This window comes from Lepidochelys kempii, chromosome 7, assembly GCF_965140285.1.
Source record: "Lepidochelys kempii isolate rLepKem1 chromosome 7, rLepKem1.hap1, whole genome shotgun sequence".
Taxonomy (NCBI): Eukaryota; Metazoa; Chordata; order Testudines; family Cheloniidae; genus Lepidochelys; species Lepidochelys kempii.
The window spans coordinates 51098728-51115046 of record NC_136386.1 but is presented as its reverse complement, the minus strand read 5'-3'; the positions used below and the strand labels follow the sequence as shown (position 1 = coordinate 51115046).

General features: G+C 63.3%; 2 protein-coding genes across 8 annotated transcripts in view; one reads left to right on the top strand and one right to left on the bottom strand.

The window, feature by feature from the left end:
- Nucleotides 1-2878: 2878 nt before the first annotated feature.
- INKA1 (inka box actin regulator 1) lies at nucleotides 2879-9814 on the top strand. Of its 2 annotated transcripts, none has more exons than XM_073352661.2 (2): nucleotides 2879-3056; nucleotides 8854-9814. In XM_073352661.2, exons 1-2 carry the CDS (start codon nucleotides 3006-3008, stop codon nucleotides 9733-9735), a joined length of 933 nt encoding a protein of 310 aa, XP_073208762.1. In that variant the 5' UTR covers nucleotides 2879-3005; the 3' UTR covers nucleotides 9736-9814. The 2 variants fall into 2 exon arrangements, with proteins under 2 accessions (XP_073208762.1, XP_073208763.1); XM_073352662.2 differs by lacking the exon at nucleotides 2879-3056 and adding an exon at nucleotides 4602-6303.
- A 540-nt stretch (nucleotides 9815-10354) lies between these two features.
- Nucleotides 10355-16319, bottom strand: part of UBA7 (ubiquitin like modifier activating enzyme 7) — a 45547-nt gene continuing 39582 nt past the window's right edge. For 5 of the 6 annotated variants that reach the window (XM_073352654.1, XM_073352658.1, XM_073352655.1 and 2 more), the window contains 3 exons: nucleotides 12185-12286; nucleotides 11501-11676; nucleotides 10355-10699 (listed from right to left, as the gene is read on the bottom strand). In XM_073352654.1, the coding sequence (XP_073208755.1) occupies nucleotides 10564-10699; nucleotides 11501-11676; nucleotides 12185-12286 (414 nt within the window). In that variant the 3' untranslated portion in view covers nucleotides 10355-10563. The remainder of the gene's footprint in view (nucleotides 10700-11500; nucleotides 11677-12184; nucleotides 12287-16319) is intronic. The other variant, XM_073352657.1, reaches the window with a different exon arrangement.

Genomic DNA, 16319 nt, shown 5'->3' with positions numbered 1-16319 from the left:
CTTGTAGTGTGGGGCCCAAAACTGGACACAGTACTCCAGATGAGGCCTCACCTCATAGAGGGGAATAGAGGGGAATGATCACGTCCCTCGATCTGCTGGCAATGCCCCTACATATACATCCCAAAATGCCATTGGCCTTCTTGGCAACAAGGGCACACTATTGACTCATATCCAGCTTCTTGTCCACTGTAACCCCTAGGTCCTTTTCTGCAGAACTGCTGCCTAGCCATTTGGGCCCTAGTCTGTAGCGGTGCATGGGATTCTTCCGTCCTAAGTGCAGGACTCTGCACTTGTCCTTGTTGAACCTCATCAGATTTCTTTTGGCCCAATCCTCTAATTTGTCTAGGGCGCTCTGTATCCGATCCCTACCCTCCAGCGTATCTACCTCTCCTCCCAGTTTAGTGTCATTTGCAAACTTGCTGAGGGTGCAATCCACACCATCCTCCAGATCATTTATGAAGATATTGAACAAAACCGGCCCCAGGACCGACCCTTGGGGCACTCCACTTGATACCGGCTGCCAACATAAATGGAACCATTGATCACCACCCATTGAGCCCGACAATCTAGCCAGCTTTCTGTCCACCTTATAGTCCATTCATCCAGCCCATACTTCTTTAACTTGCTGGCAAGAATACTGTGGGACACCGTGTCAAAAGCTTTGCTAAAGTCAAGGAACAACACATCCACTGCTTTCCCCTCATCCACACAGCCAGTTATCTTGTCATAGAAGGCAATTAGATTAGTCAGGCATGACTTGCCCTTGGTGAATCCATGCTGACTGTTCCTGATCACTTTCCTCTCCTCTAAGTGCTTCAGAATTGATTCCTCAAGGACCTGCTCCATGATTTTTCCAGGGACTGAGGTGAGGTTGACTGGCCTGTAGTTCCCCGGATCCTCCTTCTTCCCTTTTTTAAAGATGGGCACTACATTAGCCTTTTTCCAGTCGTCCGGGACGTCCCCCGATCACCATGAGTTTTCAAAGATCATGGCCAATGGCTCCGCAATCACATCCGCCAACTGCTTTAGCACTCTTGGATGCAGCACATCCGGCCCCATGGACTTGTGCTCATCCAGATTTTCTAAATAGTCCCGAACCACTTCTTTCTCCACAGAGGGCTGGTCTCCTCCTCCCCATGCTGTGCTGCCCAGTGCAGTAGTCTGGGAGCTGACCTTGTTCGTGAAGACAGAGGGAAAAAAAGCATTGAGTACGTTAGCTTTTTCCACATCCTCCGTCACTAGGTTGCCTCCCTCATTCAGTAAGGGGCCCACACTTTCCTTGACTTTCTTCTTGTTGCTAACATACCTGAAGAAACCCTTCTTGTTACTCTTAACATCTCTTGCTAGCTGCAACTCCAGGTGTGATTTGGCCTTCCTGATTTCACTCCTGCATGCCCAAGCAATATTTTTATACTCTTCCCTGGTCATTTGTCCAATCTTCCACTTCTTGTAAGCTTCTTTTTTGTGTTTAAGACCAACAAGGATTTCACTGTTAAGCCAAGCTGGTCGCCTGCCATATTTACTATTCTTTCTATACATCGGGATGGTTTGTCCCTGTAACCTCAATAAGGATTCTTTAAAATCCACTGGCAGCTGGGTGGCGGGAGGGGCTTGCCAGTGGATGCTTTTTGCCAGCACTAAACCAACAGATTGTAAACGGAGTTTAGGGTCATATACAAATATGCAAATTATTTGCCAAAATGCAAACTAGTTTATTGAGCGATTTGCATACAGAGTACCACCCTTTTCCCCCAAAGGGGACAGCCTGGTCCTCTTCCAGCAGCTGGCCCTGCAATCTCAGCACGTGCAGTGTGGGCACCCTCTGTGGGGACTGCCCAGAGATTCCAGTCGGGCACTGCCTGTGCCCTCCGCATCCACCCCCAGCCTCCACAGCCCCCACCCACCCAGAGCTCTGCAACTGCCTGTCCCCCACGTGCCCACCCCCCTTCCCCCACTCACCCAGAGCTCTACAACTACCTGTTCCCCTCCACACACCCCTGCTCCCACCCCCAGCCTCCACCAACCCAAAGCTCTGCAACTGCATGCCCCCCATGGCCCTCCCGCACCCCCCACCATGCCCATCCCCAGACTCCCCAGCCCCTGCCCACCCAGAGCTCTGCAATTGCCTGTTCACCCTGTGCTCAGTCCCCAGTCCCCCCGCACCCAACCCCTGTCCCCCCCAGAGCTCTGCAACTACCTGTCCTCCCCTCATACCCACCCCCCAGCCCCCACCCACACCTCTGCAACTGCCTGTCCCCCCCTGCACCTCCCCACACCCACCCAGAACTCTGCAACTGCCTATGCCCACCGCACCCCCCCTTGTCCACCCACCTACCCACCCAGAGATCTGAAACTTCCTGTCTCCCCTGTGCCCACCCATCCATCCAGAGCTCTGCAACTTCCTGTCCCCCCACCGTGCCCACCCCCCAGCCCCCCCATACAGAGAGCTCTGCAATTTCCTGTCCCCCCCTCATCCCCCCGCGCCGACGCCCCAGAATTCTGCAACTGCCTGTCCCCTGCGCCCACCACCCAGCACCCACCCAGAGCTCTGCAACTGGGCTGGGGGGCTGGTGCCTTCTGCAACTTGGGCTGGGTGGGGCTGGTGCTCAGGGCTGGAGGGATGGTGCCCGCAGTGCCCGAGGCTGGGGGGCTGGTGTGCCCATGGTGCTCTGGCTTGGGAGGGGGAGGTCGATGCCCGTGGTGTCTGGGTTGCCCAGGGCTGGAGGGGCCGGGGCCCCTCACGCCGTCTGGCCCAGGGGATACCCTAGCGGACTCCGGCCCCCGCCGCCCCGGGAATCACATTACTGAGGCCTCCCATTGGCCCGGCCCGGCCCCCAGGTCGAGGGGAGACCGGGGCTCATTGGCTGCTCCGGGGCGGGGGCCGGGCCTGGGACAGTGAGCGCCTGGGATCCAGCTCGCAGCTCCGGGCCAGCGCCGAGCGCCGGGCTGGCGGGGCGCCCTGGGCTCCCTGCGCGCACCGGGGCTGCCCGCCTAGCCCCCCCGACATGCGGCGCGCCCGGCTGGACGCCTCCCTCGGCCGCCTCCGGGCAGAAGTGGTGAGTGGCCTGGCCGGGCTCGGAGGACAGCGGGTGCGGCCGGGCAGCCCGGCTCCCCCTGGCAGCGGCGGGGCTAGCCCGGGGAAGGGCGCTGGGGATGCAGGGCAGAGGCCAGGGGCGTCCCCGGAGTATCGGGGCTCGGCTTTGCCCGGACCACGCCTAGCACCGCTGGGCTCGGTTGGCTGCCCGCGTTGGGCACATGCCAGCCCTGCCCGCTCCTGTGCCCAGGGCTGCACGCGGGGCCGGGCAGCCTCAGGTTGGGCGTCACCAGAGTCAGGCCACAGTATCGGGCCACGGGCTGTGCTGGCCCAGAGCTACCCTCAGCCCCTGCGATTGGGCCTGCCCGGCTCTGGGATCCCCGAGATCCAAGCAGGGCCCAGACTGCCCCCAGCCCCCTGCTGCTCCGCTGGCTCCATGCTCAGGGACTCAGCCCGGCTCGAACCCTGCCCTCTATACATGAGGCGACGGAGGGGCTGGCTGCCCCCAGGGAGGTGGGCGCTGGGCTGCCCTGCCATGGGGTGGGGGACTGGGGGCGTTGGTGGGGGCAGAGTGTGACCCACTTGCAGTAACTGGCGGCTGGAGGACTCTTTGGCCATAATTTCAAAATGTGACCAGGGACTTGGGGACTGACATGAGAAGCTGCAGGGGGCCTGATCACCCCACCGGCCGGGTGCAGGGGCCTGATCCCCTGTGTGACCTGGGCACAGTTCCCCCAGCCACCCACCCACCCCTGGTGGCCTCAGGGGCCTGATCCCCTGTGTGACCTGAGCACTGCCCGCTGCTAATCTCAGGGCTCCCCAAATCCCTGGGCACATCTGAAAATCTGGTTTTTGGCCCAGGATGGGTGGGCAGTGCTGGAGCAGGGCAGGGTCCCCAGGCAGGGCTGTGCACACATACCCACCCACATCTCCGGGCACCCACAGGCACCTTTACCCGCACAGGGCAGCAGGCGCGTGTGCTCGGTGTCCGGGGTTGGGTGGTCCCTGTGGGCAGGGGAGGAGCAGCAGGATTCCCTCCTTCACAGGCGGCTGACACAGGAAGCCATTTTGGTTGTTTTATATCTGATGTCAAGAAAGTGCCGATTGCCGAACAACTGGTTGCTGGGTGACAGGTTAGTGACATCAGAGCTGGGGGAACCAATCTGTCCGAGGGGATAGTGACATCAGAGCTGGGGGAGCCAATCTGCCCAAGCTGGCCCCGGTTCAGCCCTGACTGGTCGTGGCAGAGGTGCTGTTTGGCCCTGTCACTTGGTCCCATGTCTCCCTCCTGTAGGGTCTGCCATGTCCCCGGGCTGGGGCTGGTGCTAGGGCTGAACGGGCAGATCCTGGGGCAGTTCCGGAGCCCTGGGCATGGCCTCTGCTATGGGAGTGGGCCCCTGGCACTAGCCCTGCTGTTTCTGGGCCCGCCTGGGTCTGCTTACTGGGCAGGGTGATTTCCCTGGCCCCTGGGAGCATGTGGCCCCGATGCCCTCAATCCTCCAGCAGCTCTGGGCAAACCTGGCCCCTGTTCAGGTTGAAGCTTTGGTGGAGCTGGATGATAGATGGTTTTCATGGCATGTTGGATGCCAGGCTGCTGGGACCAACTCCCTGAGCCACCCCCTGCAGGGCTCCGCTCGGCTGGTGTGGCCTAGAAGAGCTGGGGAGCAAACGAGAAAGGGTCCAGCACTGCCCACAGGGACCCTGGAGCTGCACATGCCCTGGGTCCATCCAGCCCCCCAAGACCTAGGCCAGTATGCAGACCCCATGCCTTGCAGCCCAGCTGCCCTCAGCCAGCAAGTGGGAGTCACCAACTCATTTCTAGGACAAAGGGACTAAGCCCGAGCTGTGGTGCCATCACTCACAGCTGGGGACACGAGGCTGGAGCCGCGGGGCGACTGGGTGAGCAGGCTCTTGTGGTGCAGTAGTGCAGGAGGTTTCCCGGGCTCGGGGCTGCAGCAGGCATTGGGGCTGAATTGCTAGTGTTTCCCTGCGGGAAGTGCAGCGACGCCCTCAGCCGGGACGTGCGGGGGAGAGGTATGGTGGCTGGCAGGCAGGGTGGGATGTGGGGGTGGCTGGAAGCAGGAGGAGCCCCACCCCAAAGCACAGAGCTGGCAGCACTAGGGAGCCTCTCAGGCTGGGCTCGCCTTGTTAAGGCCCCAAGTCCTTCTGTTCTCATGGCCTCACGGCCTGCCCTTGGCGAGGCTCCTGGCACTCCAGCCCCGGCATGTCCCTGCTGGCCACCTACCACACAGCGCGCTGCTCTTTGTACCTGGTGGGACTGGGAGCCAGGACTCCAGGGTTTGCTTCCCTGCTGTGGGCAGGAGTGGGGGCTAGTGGTTAGAGCCAGGCCAGGGAGTCCGGACTCCTGGGTTCAGTTCCCAGCTCTGGCACACTCGTGTGTATCCGTGGGGCAACCCCAGCCCTGATGTCTGTCCAACCACCTGGGTGTGACTGCAGGGGTTGGTACAGACAAGGGGACCTGAGCAGGTCCCATCCGAGGGTGCCAGTTGGTGTGGCTGGTGCCCCGTGTGTGCCTGGCCCTGGTGAGCAGTTCAGCTCCCTCCTCCCCGGGCCCAATGCCTGCGCTGGCTGTGTGGGACAGCACCAATGGCCCCCAAAGCTCATGTTGCCCTGGGCTGCTGACGCGGCCCACTGGAGCATGGCCCCTGGCTGCCCCAGGCCCTGGCTCATGGCCCTTCGCTAGTGGTACATGCCTGCCCTGAGGAATTCCCAGGGGTTGGTGGGAGCCAGGGTCCCTCCATACCGCTCCGGGCCAGGCCTACGTGGTGCCCCTTCCCTCTGTCCCCCAGTGCTGGACTCTTCTGGGCACCCAGCGTCTCTGGCCAGGCCCAGCTTGTGTAACTCCAGCTGCCATCTCTATTTGTCATGTCCCAGCGGCTGGGCTGGGGCTGGATATGTAGCTGCCGACGCGGCGGGGCGGCTGCTTGCTCACCCCGACATGCTGCAGCACGCGGCAGGGATGGGCTAGCTCGGTGCAGGAGCAGCAGGAAAGTGGTGCCCTGGGGCTGGGTGCACGTCCAGGCAGCGGAGCCCTGCATGTGCATCTCCCCCTTGCAGCTCCACACCCAGCCCAGGCAGACGCTGCTGCAACTGCAGAGACCATTGCTCGAGTGCCCAGCCCAACCCAGCTGGACCCCGGCATCTCCTAGGGCAGCCCCTGTGGCCACCCAGAGAGGGGACAGGGACTCAGCCCCAGCTCTGGGGGCCCTGGGCCCAGCTGGCCTCGCTGTCCGGGAGCCCAGAGCCTGGTGAGTCCTCTGGGGGCTCTCCTGGGGGCTGAGTGACATGGGGATCAGAGGGAGGCTCCTTGCAACCGGTGCTTGGTGAGCACAGGGGGGAGGGGGGGCGACGACACAGCATGGGGTGTTTTTGGGGCAGAGTGTATAGGTGGTGGTGGGGTGTTTATGGGGGGTGTGGAGAAAGGGCAGGGGGTGTATGGGGAAGGACATGGAGAGGGTATACAGAGGAGGGTATATAGTGGGGCACGGTGTATATGAGCTTGTGGTTGCATATGGGGATGGGACAGCGGGTGTGGGGACAGTGAGATGGGTGGATGCGGGGGTGTAGGGTAGCAGGGAGTCAATGGGGGGTGAGGATGGAGTGCGACTGGATGCAGGGCAGAGAGTGGATGGGGGCATGGGGACAGGGTGAGGGATGGATGGGGCATGAGGTGGCATGGGGTGGATGGGGAGTGTGGAGACGGGACATGGGGTGGATGGGAGGAGCGGGGTGGATGGGGGCAGGGGGGAGGAGGGGATGGGGCGGGGAGTGAATGGGGGGAGGAGACAGGGCGGGGGGTGGGTGTGGGGTGGCAGAGGGTGTTTGGGGGGCATGAGGAGGGGGCAGGGAGGTGGATGGGGCGCATGGGGATGGGGCAGGAGATATGTGGGGTGGATGGGGTGGGCACTCTGGTGTCCCATAGCTGGTCACTGGTGTCCCATAGCCAGTCACCCGGGTCACTGCCATGGAATGACCTGGCTCATGGGGCTGGGTCCTGCCCTCGTGCCTGGCCGATAACCCCTGAGTGTCCTTCCCATCCTAGGTCCTGGGGCCCTTGTTGCCATTGGGCCGGTGCAGGGAGAGCATTGGAGAGTACTGGGACTGCAGACAGGGTGACAGGTGTTGGGATGGGGGAGACAGTGATGGGGCTGCTGGAGGCAGGGGATGGTGACAGAGCTTTTTGAGGGGACAGGGCTGTTGGGGGTGAAGGACATGGCTGATGGAGGCGGTGGATGGAGGTGTTGGGATGGGTAATGGGAGACAAGGCTGCTGGGGGGACGGGGCTGTTGGAGGTGTTGGGACAGGTGATGGGGGACGGGGCTGCTGGAGGTGGGGGACGGGGCTGCTGGAGGTGGAGGATGGGGCTGTTAAAGGTGTCAGGCCGGGTGATGGGAGACAGGGCTGATGGAGGCGGGGGATGGGGCTGTTGGAGGTGTTGGGACAGGTGATGGGGGACGGGGCTGCTGGAGGTGGGGGACGGGGCTGCTGGAGGTGGGGGACGGGGCTGCTGGAGGTGGAGGATGGGGCTGTTAAAGGTGTCAGGCCGGGTGATGGGAGACAGGGCTGCTGGGGGGACAGGGCTGTGGGAGGTGTTGGGACAGGTGATGGGGGACGGGGCTGCTGGAGGTGGGGGACGGGGCTGCTGGAGGTGGGGGACGGGGCTGCTGGAGGTGGAGGATGGGGCTGTTAAAGGTGTCAGGCCGGGTGATGGGAGACAGGGCTGCTGGGGGGACAGGGCTGTGGGAGGTGTTGGGACAGGTGATGGGGGACGGGGCTGCTGGAGGTGGGGGACGGGGCTGCTGGAGGTGGGGGACGGGGCTGCTGGAGGTGGAGGATGGGGCTGTTAAAGGTGTCAGGCCGGGTGATGGGAGACAGGGCTGATGGAGGCGGGGGATGGGGCTGTTGGAGGTGTTGGGACAGGTGATGGGGGACGGGGCTGCTGGAGGTGGGGGACGGGGCTGCTGGAGGTGGGGGACGGGGCTGCTGGAGGTGGGGGACGGGGCTGTTAAAGGTGTCAGGCCGGGTGATGGGAGACAGGGCTGCTGGGGGGACAGGGCTGTGGGAGGTGTCAGGACAGGTGATGGGGCTGTTGGAGGTGTTGGGACAGGTGATGGGGGACAGGGCTGATGGAGGCGGGGGATGGGGCTGTTGGAGGTGTCGGGACAGGTGATGGGTGGCAGGGCTTTTACAGGGATGGGGCTGATGGAGGTGTCGGGATGGCTGTTGGGACATTGATGGAGCTGATGGAAGTGGGGAACAGGGCTGTTGGGAGGGGGACGGGGCTGAAGGAGGTGGTGGATGGGGCTGTTGGAGGTGTGGGTGGCAGGGTTGTTGCGGGGGATGGGGCTGATGGAGGTGGGGGATGGGACTGTTAGGGGGATGGGGCTAATGGAGGTGTCGGGATGGCTGTTGCGGGGGATGGGGCTGTTGGGACATTGATGGGGCTGACTGAGGCGGGGGATGGGGCTTTGGAGGTGTTGGGACGGGTGATGAGGCTGTTAGGGAGATGGGGCTGTTGGGATGGTGACAGGACTGATGAAGGTGGGGGCTGGGGCTGATGGAGGTGGGGGACTGGGCTGTTGGAGGTGTTGGGACGCGTGACGGGAGACAAGGCTGCTGGGGAGATGGGGTTGTTGGAGATGTCAGGATAGATGATGAGTGAAAGGGCTGTTGTGGGGATGGGACTGTTGGAGGTGGGGAATGGAGCTGTTAGGGAGATGGGGTATGGGCCAGCCATGCTACCGGGGTGGCCAGTCCATCAGGGCAGCGATCACATCACCATGTTCCTCTCCCCACAGTTGTGCCTGCAGGCGGCGGGGGACACGCTGCGGGATCAGATGCAGGGCATGATGCGGACTCTCCACGAGCTGAAGCGGGTGCCAGGCCCAGCTCCACGGCTGGGGCCCCCCAAGCCCGTGCCAGCTCCCCCACAGCCCTGCTGGGAGCGGCCTGCTGAGAACCGGGCATCGGGCGTCTCAGAGGCAGACTCAGCCTGCTGCCTGGAGCTGATGGAGGAGGAGTGCGCACTGCCCGCTAGTGAGAGGAGCCTGGAGTTCGACTCGGGCTACTCGGAGGTGTCAGGGGGGACGTGGCGGGAGGAGGAGGGGCTGGTGCTGCGCAGGAACCCCCCGCCCCCCTGCCAAAGGGCACAAAGGCTCTCCACGGGGGGCTTCCTCCGCAGCAGCGCTAGCCAGGCCCCCGGCCGGCAGGTCCGGCCTAAGTCCACCTCAGATGCCTGCCTGGAGCAGTGGCGGGTGCTGGAGTCGGCAGACGCGCAGGACTGGACTGTGGCACTGCTCTCACAGAGCCGCAACCGGCAGCCGCTCGTGCTGGGTGATAATTGTTTCGCTGACCTGGTGGAGAACTGGATGGACCTTCCTGAGGAGAGCGCCCTGCCCCACCGGCTGGCCAAGCCCCACGGCTTTCTGCTCAGTCTCTCGGGCAATGTGCGGCGCAAGCTGGCCAGCCTGGCACGCCCCAAGGGCCCCGCCGCTCCCCAGCCCAGCCCCAAGCACCTCCCCGGCCCAGGGGGCCTAGGTGGGCGGGCGCAGGGGCCCCTCTTCCACCAGTCACATGGCGACATTGCCAAGCTCACCACGGACTGCACCCGCTTCGCTGCCCTCTTGAACAGCCGCAGCCGGCAGCCAATCATCTGCAATGACATCATTGGCTACATTTAGCCCCGCCCCCAGCGCATTCCTGTCCCAGCTCTGCATTTGTACCCAGCTCTGTAAATAAATAAACGGCTTTTGTATGGAACGCGCAGCCAGAGCCTGTCGCTTGGGGGAGGGGAGGCAGCGCTGGGCACGGCCGGAGCCCATCACTGGCCCAGTGTGCTCTTGTCCTCACCAGGGGCTTTGTGCCAGCCTCACCTGGGTGGCTGCAGCCTGCACTGGGGCAGGGGAGGGAGCCTGGCTCACCTAGATGGTGCACACGCAGTGCACATACCCACACACACAGAATAATCAATGCATGCACACATGCACTGTGTGCTACACAATCATGTTGCACGCACAGGACGCACCTATTAAAATGCTGGAGCTGCCGGTGGGGGGTGCCAGGCTGTGCTGGCCCTGCCCACCTGAGGCTGCCATGCCCAGCTTCCATGGTTGAGGCAGCACCAGGCTGGGCCTCGATCTGTGGCACAGAGTTGGCGCTGGTGCCAGACTATCCCACGTCTATCCCAAGGAGTGGGGCTATTAAACCTGTTATGCCCCTCCCCATTTCAGCAGGAGAATTACAAGTGAGTTAACGGATGGGGGCACTGCCCTCACCCCCTGGAATGAGCGGTCCTCTGGCTCCTACTGACAGGGACAAGGGTTTATTAGCTGTAGGGGGCCGGGGACAGACCTCGCTCCCAGTGCACCCATCTACATCCTGGGCTCTCTGCTGCCAGGCTGGTGAGAAGCGGGCCAGCGTCCTGCTGAGCATCTCAGGGGGCCTGTAGCGTATAGCCAAGCCCCCACTGCCCATCTGTGCCCAGGGAGGTGCCTGGCAGCAGGCTTCACTCAGCCACAGGGTAGCCGAACATGCACAGGCGGTAAGACGTCGTCGTCCTGTTGGTCCTCGCAGACCAGGTCCAGCACTAGGATGCGGGGGGGCTGCCAGGCTCCTCCAGGGGGGCCGCCCACCAGCTGCATCAGTCTAGGGAAGGGGAAGGGTGAATAAGCCACAGGGCATCCAGCAGGGGCCAGGCCCAGTGTATGTGCCCAGAGGCTATGCCAGTCAAACCCCTGGCGAGCCTGCATCAGTGGAAACCTGGCAGTGCCAGTGGGCACAGCCCTAGCTGCAGTCCAAGCACCCAGAGCCAGGTTTGAAGAGCCCCTCTTTTTGGGCGTCCAGCTAGCCTGCCCGGGGCAGCAGCCCAAGCTCAGAGTGGCTCCCCATGCTAGCCTGCCCCTCACCAGGCTCCCTTAGCCCTTCTCTCCTCCCCCCGTGCTGACACTGGCCCCAGTCCTTCTCCTCGCAGAGCCCAGGGGCACTGGCAGGGCTCTCTGGCTAGAGGAGCTGCCATGGCCAGGCCAGAGGGCAATGCCACCTGGCCCTCGGGGCCTCTCTGCAGAGCACAGCCAGCAAGGGGCCGGGCAGGGGGTCCCGGTGCAGGAAGCAGGATGTTTATCGGGTGGTCAGACCGGCCAGCGATCCAGCTGTCGGAGGAGTGGGGGAGCTGGACTCCTGGTGAGTGGGGGTGAGGGGGGAGGGGCAGTAGGGAGGGAGAGCTGGAGCGGGGAGGGGCAGCGGGGAGCTGGAGTCCTGGCGACTGGCAGAGGAGGGGCAGTGGGTTACGCAGGGGCTGGTGCTGGCCCCCAGGACCTCACTGGGGATGGGGGCTCATGGGGTGATGCCCCCTGCTGCAGGCCCATCAGCCCCCTGCAGAGGGAGGGCAGCCAGCCCAGGGCCGGAGGGGGGCCGGCTGCCAGCCCAGAGGCCCAGGACAGCACCTACCTGCGGGCGAGCTGTGCCTCACGTTTCTGCTTGGCCCAGAAGCTGGCATAGAGAATGGTCACCCCGCACAGTACTGTGCGCACAGGCAGGCCGTGCACCCCCTGTAAGGCAGGAGGGGCGTCAGGGATGGGGCAGGTCAGTGCCAGGCCCAGCACTGGGCGCTCACTTCCCATAAGCTTTTGTGGAATAGGAAAAAAGGTGTAAGTAGAGGGTCTCCCCCAATCCCGGATCTCTCCCAAGCCACAGACGGGGCTGTTCCCCCAGTCGTTGGGAGCACCAGGGTCCAGCCGGTCCCAGCTGGGGGTGGGCATGTCTCCCGGAAGTGCGTTGCGCGTTTCCCCCCAGCATAAGTCCCAGACTGGATGTGCCCGGACTAGGCCAGCATGCAGGGGGCTGTCTGGAGAAATTGGGCAAGCCAAGACCTTCCCAAGCAGCCATGTCCAGCAGTGGGCACCCCAGAGAGACCTGGGTAGGGGGCAGGTGAGAGCTGGGGGAGGTGAGTGCCTGCCCTGGGTGGGGGCAGACTCCCCAAGGCCCAGCCACAGCCCCTAGGCAGTGGGGACAGGGCTCAGGTTACAGAGGGAAAGTGGGGGTTCAGCAGGATGTGGGGGGGGGCACAGGCCTGTTCCCACAGCCCGCACCCAGCCCAGGTTCTGGTGGGGGGGAAGAGAGGGGGATGGTCACCTGCAGCTGGTCCAGGAGCTCCTGCAGGCTCAGCTCCTCCCCGTGAGCGCCGATCCCAGGCACCTCGACCCGATGCCAGCAGCTCCACGTCTCCTGGCCATACTGGTGGGGACACAAGGGCAGGCTGATGTCAGCATGTCTCCACACCCCGCTAGAGCCACCATGGGGCCAGGGAGCCAGGTCTCCCCATCTGTTTCCTCCCCCTCCCCCTGAGCACCAGCTCTGTGCATGGCCATGTACAATGGCACTTCCCCTCAACAATGACACACGGATCTCTCCCTGCTCTGCCCATTAATACACGGCTTCAGGTCGTGAGGGGCATCGCCAGAGCTGGCAGGAGCTCGGGGCTGGGATAGTAGGGGCTGTGGGTCGGGAGTGAGAGGCATTGCCAGAGCTGTAGAGGGAGCCTAAGGCTGGGCTAGCAGGAGCTGCGGGTTGGGGCTGAGGGACACCACCAGAGCTGGCAAGTTGCAGGGCTGGGCTAGAAGGGGCTGCGGGTCGGAGCTAAGGGAAACCAGCCGAGCCAGGGGGGCGGTTTGCCTGGATGGTCCCTTTTGCAATTCCCTCCTTTTCAGAATAATCAAAATCACCCCAGAATGTGAATTAGAAAATCCACATCCTGGCAGTGGGGTCCAGAGCCTCCCTGGCCAATCCAACACTCAGCTCCCTTCCCTGATGCCTGTCCCAGTCCTGGCCTCTGGCTAGTGAGGGCGAGTGCAAACAGGACCCTGCATCCGGGTACGGCAGTGTTAGGACATGGGGGCCATGCCCAGCCCCCCTGGCCCCTCACATGAGGACGGGCAGGATGCAGAGGTCAGGGTAGGACATACGCCTGGGGGGGGGGGCACTGGAGGGAGGGGATAGGGCACAGCCCAGCTCCAAGCAGACTTGGGCGCGAGCTCTGCTCATGCCACAGGGAGCTGGGGCCCCTGGCTGGCCAGGCTGGGACAGAGGACAACCCCCCTCCGCCATGGGCTGTGCCCAAGCATATAGCTCCCCTATGAGCATTGCTGAGGTGGGGGTCTGAGCTGCTGAGCTCTGGAGAGGCTGGGCCAGGCAGCCCTGCACAAAGCCCCATTGAGGCAGTGTCCCCCCGCACACACACAATCAGCCACTTCTGCCTGCGCGTCTCTGCCCTGCCCAGGACCCAGCCAGCTGGGGCCAGGGGCGGCTCTGACTGCCAACAAGCCAGGCCTTTCTGGGCGGCCCAGATGTGGGGAGAGCACGCGGGGCACACGAGGCTGCCAAAGGGGAGATGACTGGAGTGCCTGGGGGGGTGGAGGCAGGAGTTCTCATGGGCTTGGCCCTGACATGGCTCATCCCCCCAACCCAGGGCCAACATTGCCCCAGCTGGGCCCACCTCGGGCTGCAGAGATCTAGGAGGCAGGACGGTTGCCCCAGACACCTCCTGCACCACAACTAGTCAGCCCACAGCACTTTCCCCAGCCTCACAGCTTTGCACCCAGGCCTAGTGCTCACGTTGCTCAGCACCAGCCCCAGGGCAAGCCAGGCCCCTGCCCCTCCCCTGCTGGGCTCTCTGCTCTGCCTTCCAGCAGGGCCCCCACTGTGCCAAGCCCCAGCTCCCTGCCCCTGGCCACTCTGCCACCTCTAAGGCAGTGAGCTCATGGTAGGGAAACTGAGGCACAGAGGCTGCAGGGCCTGGGAAAGCCCCTGCAGCAAGCCTGGCATAGCTGAGCATGGCCTCTGGCTAGGCAGCTGGGGCCGCGGTGTGTGTACTGGGAGCAAAACAGCCTGGCCATTTGCTGCAGCTGGCCCTGGCCATTTGCTCTTGCCAAGTGCTGCGGTGGCTCCATGGGGCAGCGGGACCCACCCCTTCTCACCCGGGTGGGACAAGGCATTAGCACCTGGCCGCTCCCCCCCACTCCCTTCGCCACCTGCAGCCTGAGAGCCTGGCAGAGTTAACTCTGTGCTTGCCATGGCACAGCTCCTCTGCTGGCCCCACCCAGAGCTGGGGGCCCTGCTGGTCCCTGCCCATGTGGGCACTGCCCCACATCCCCTCAGCCCAGCCTGGGAGACGCCTGCTGTGCCCCAGGAGCTCAGAGCACAGGCCTGGGCCCAGGACTCCTGGGGTCAAATCCTGCCTGATGCTGCCCCGCTGGGTGACCCTGGTGCAGCCCATCTGCTCCCAGCACCTCAGGTCCCCTCTGGGCAAGGGGCTGACACTCCCATGTGAGAAAACCTGGATTTGTGCTGGAAATGGCCCACCTTAATTATGCACATTGTAGGGAGAATGGTCACTTTGGATGAGCTATTACCAGCAGGATAGTGAGTTTGTGTGTGTGGTTTTTGGGAAGGGGGTGAGAGAACCTGTATTTGTGCAGGAAATGGCCCAACTTTATTATCATGCACATTGTGTAAAGAGTTGTCACTTTGGATGGGCTATCACCAGCAGGAGAGTGAATTTGTGTGGGGGGGTGGAGGGTGAGAAAACCTGGATTTGTGCTGGAAATGGCCCACCTGATGATCACTTTAGATAAGCTATTACCAGCTGGACAGTGGGGTGGGAGGAGGTATTTTTTATATTCTCTGTGTATATATAAAGTCTGCTACAGTTTCCACGGCATGCATCCGATGAAGTGAGCTGTAGCTCACGAAAGCTCATGCTCAAATAAATTGGTTAGTCTCTAAGGTGCCACAAGTACTCCTTTTCTTGTTCCACTCTTGCCAGCCTGCACCCCCTTCCTGTCCCCAAGGGCAGCAGGGCACTGACCCAGACGACTCCGCTCCTCCCCACATTGAGCCAGAGCTCGGCATGCTCAGGGGAGCCAGGCTGCGCAGAGCCCACGGCAGCCGACCTCTGCCTGCTCTCCTGCCAGCCCCTGTGTGCTGGAGCTGTGGCCCCACTGGTCTCCCAGCCAGGGAACGGCTCCCCCAAGGCACCCAGGCCTTAAGAGGGGCTCCGGACCCCTTTGGGCTGCAGCTTTGAGAGCTCAGCAGGGGGCGCTCTTCCCTGGCTGTCAGGGGTTGTGCCAGCATGGGCGGGGAGCTGTGCAGCAGGGTGTGGGGCAGGGGGTTCTCCCTGGCCGACAGGCCGGCCTCCTTGCCCCTGTAGGGGGTGCTCTCATTACCCATGCTGGGACCAGCCCTCAACCCCATTGCACCCCAGGCCCAGGAGCTGCGGTCCTGGCCAGACTGTGGGGTGCCCTGCTCAGGGGGCTGTGGGGTGCACTGCCTGGAGGGGATGGGGGGAGGAGAGTGGGCTGTGGGAAGGCAAGTGCAGGCCGGGAGCTAAGCTGGCTGTGTTAGTGGAAATACACTGAGACCCATGCCTGGCGCCTCCTCTTTCCTGGCCGCCCCAGCCAGCCTGGCTCCCCTTCCCCCGCCCCCACAGGCAGCCTGGCTCCTGCCAGTGCTTCCTGTGCAGCAGGAAACTTGCCTCCTCCCACGACACATGGTCCCAATTTAGGGCCCTGCCCCCGGCGCCCTCTGCTGCCCAAGCCAAGTGTCAGACCTGCAGAGGGGAGCAGAGCATGGGTGGGTGCCCATCCCAGGCCAGGGGGAGCAGAGCGGGGGAGGGAGTGCCTGTCCCAGGCTTGGGGGAGCCAGGCATTGACACACAGCAGCTACTCCCACTGCCCTACAGACCCCCGCTGATCCCCAGAGTTCAGCCTGTTTTCCTCGCTATCCTACAGCCCCCAGCTCATCCCCACAGCTCTGCCTGCTCCCAGAAATGCCCCACAGCCCCCCGCAGATCCCCACAGCTCCGCCCACTGCCCCAGAGCCCCACACTGCCCCACAGCTCCACCTTGCTGACCTACCGCCCCCTCATTGATCCCCACAGCTCAGCCTGCTCCCCCCACTGCCCCACAGTTCTGCTGCTCCCCCCACTGCCCGACAGCGCCCTTCTTGCCCATATCTCTGCCTGCTCCCCAAGCTTCCCTACAGCCCTTGCTGCCCCACAGCTCTGCCTGCTCCCCCTGCTGCCCTACAGCCCTCCCTGCTCCCCATAGCTCTGCCTGCTTCCCCCACTGACCTACAACCCCCACCTCCCCCACAGCTCAGCCTGCTCCCACCACTGCCCTACAGCCCCCCAAGCCTCCCCACACTGCTTGCCTGCTCCCCCCTCTGCCCTACAGCCCCCCACTGCCACAGAGCTCTGCCTTCCCCCTACTGC

Bases quoted from the DNA above. Each gene is read 5' to 3' on its own strand.
- INKA1 (XM_073352661.2), top strand. From the start codon at position 3,006: ATGCGGCGCGCCCGGCTGGACGCCTCCCTCGGCCGCCTCCGGGCAGAA. The intron at 3,057-8,853 runs GTGAGTGGCCTG...CTCTCCCCACAG, and splicing joins GCCGCCTCCGGGCAGAAGTG to TTGTGCCTGCAGGCGGCGGG.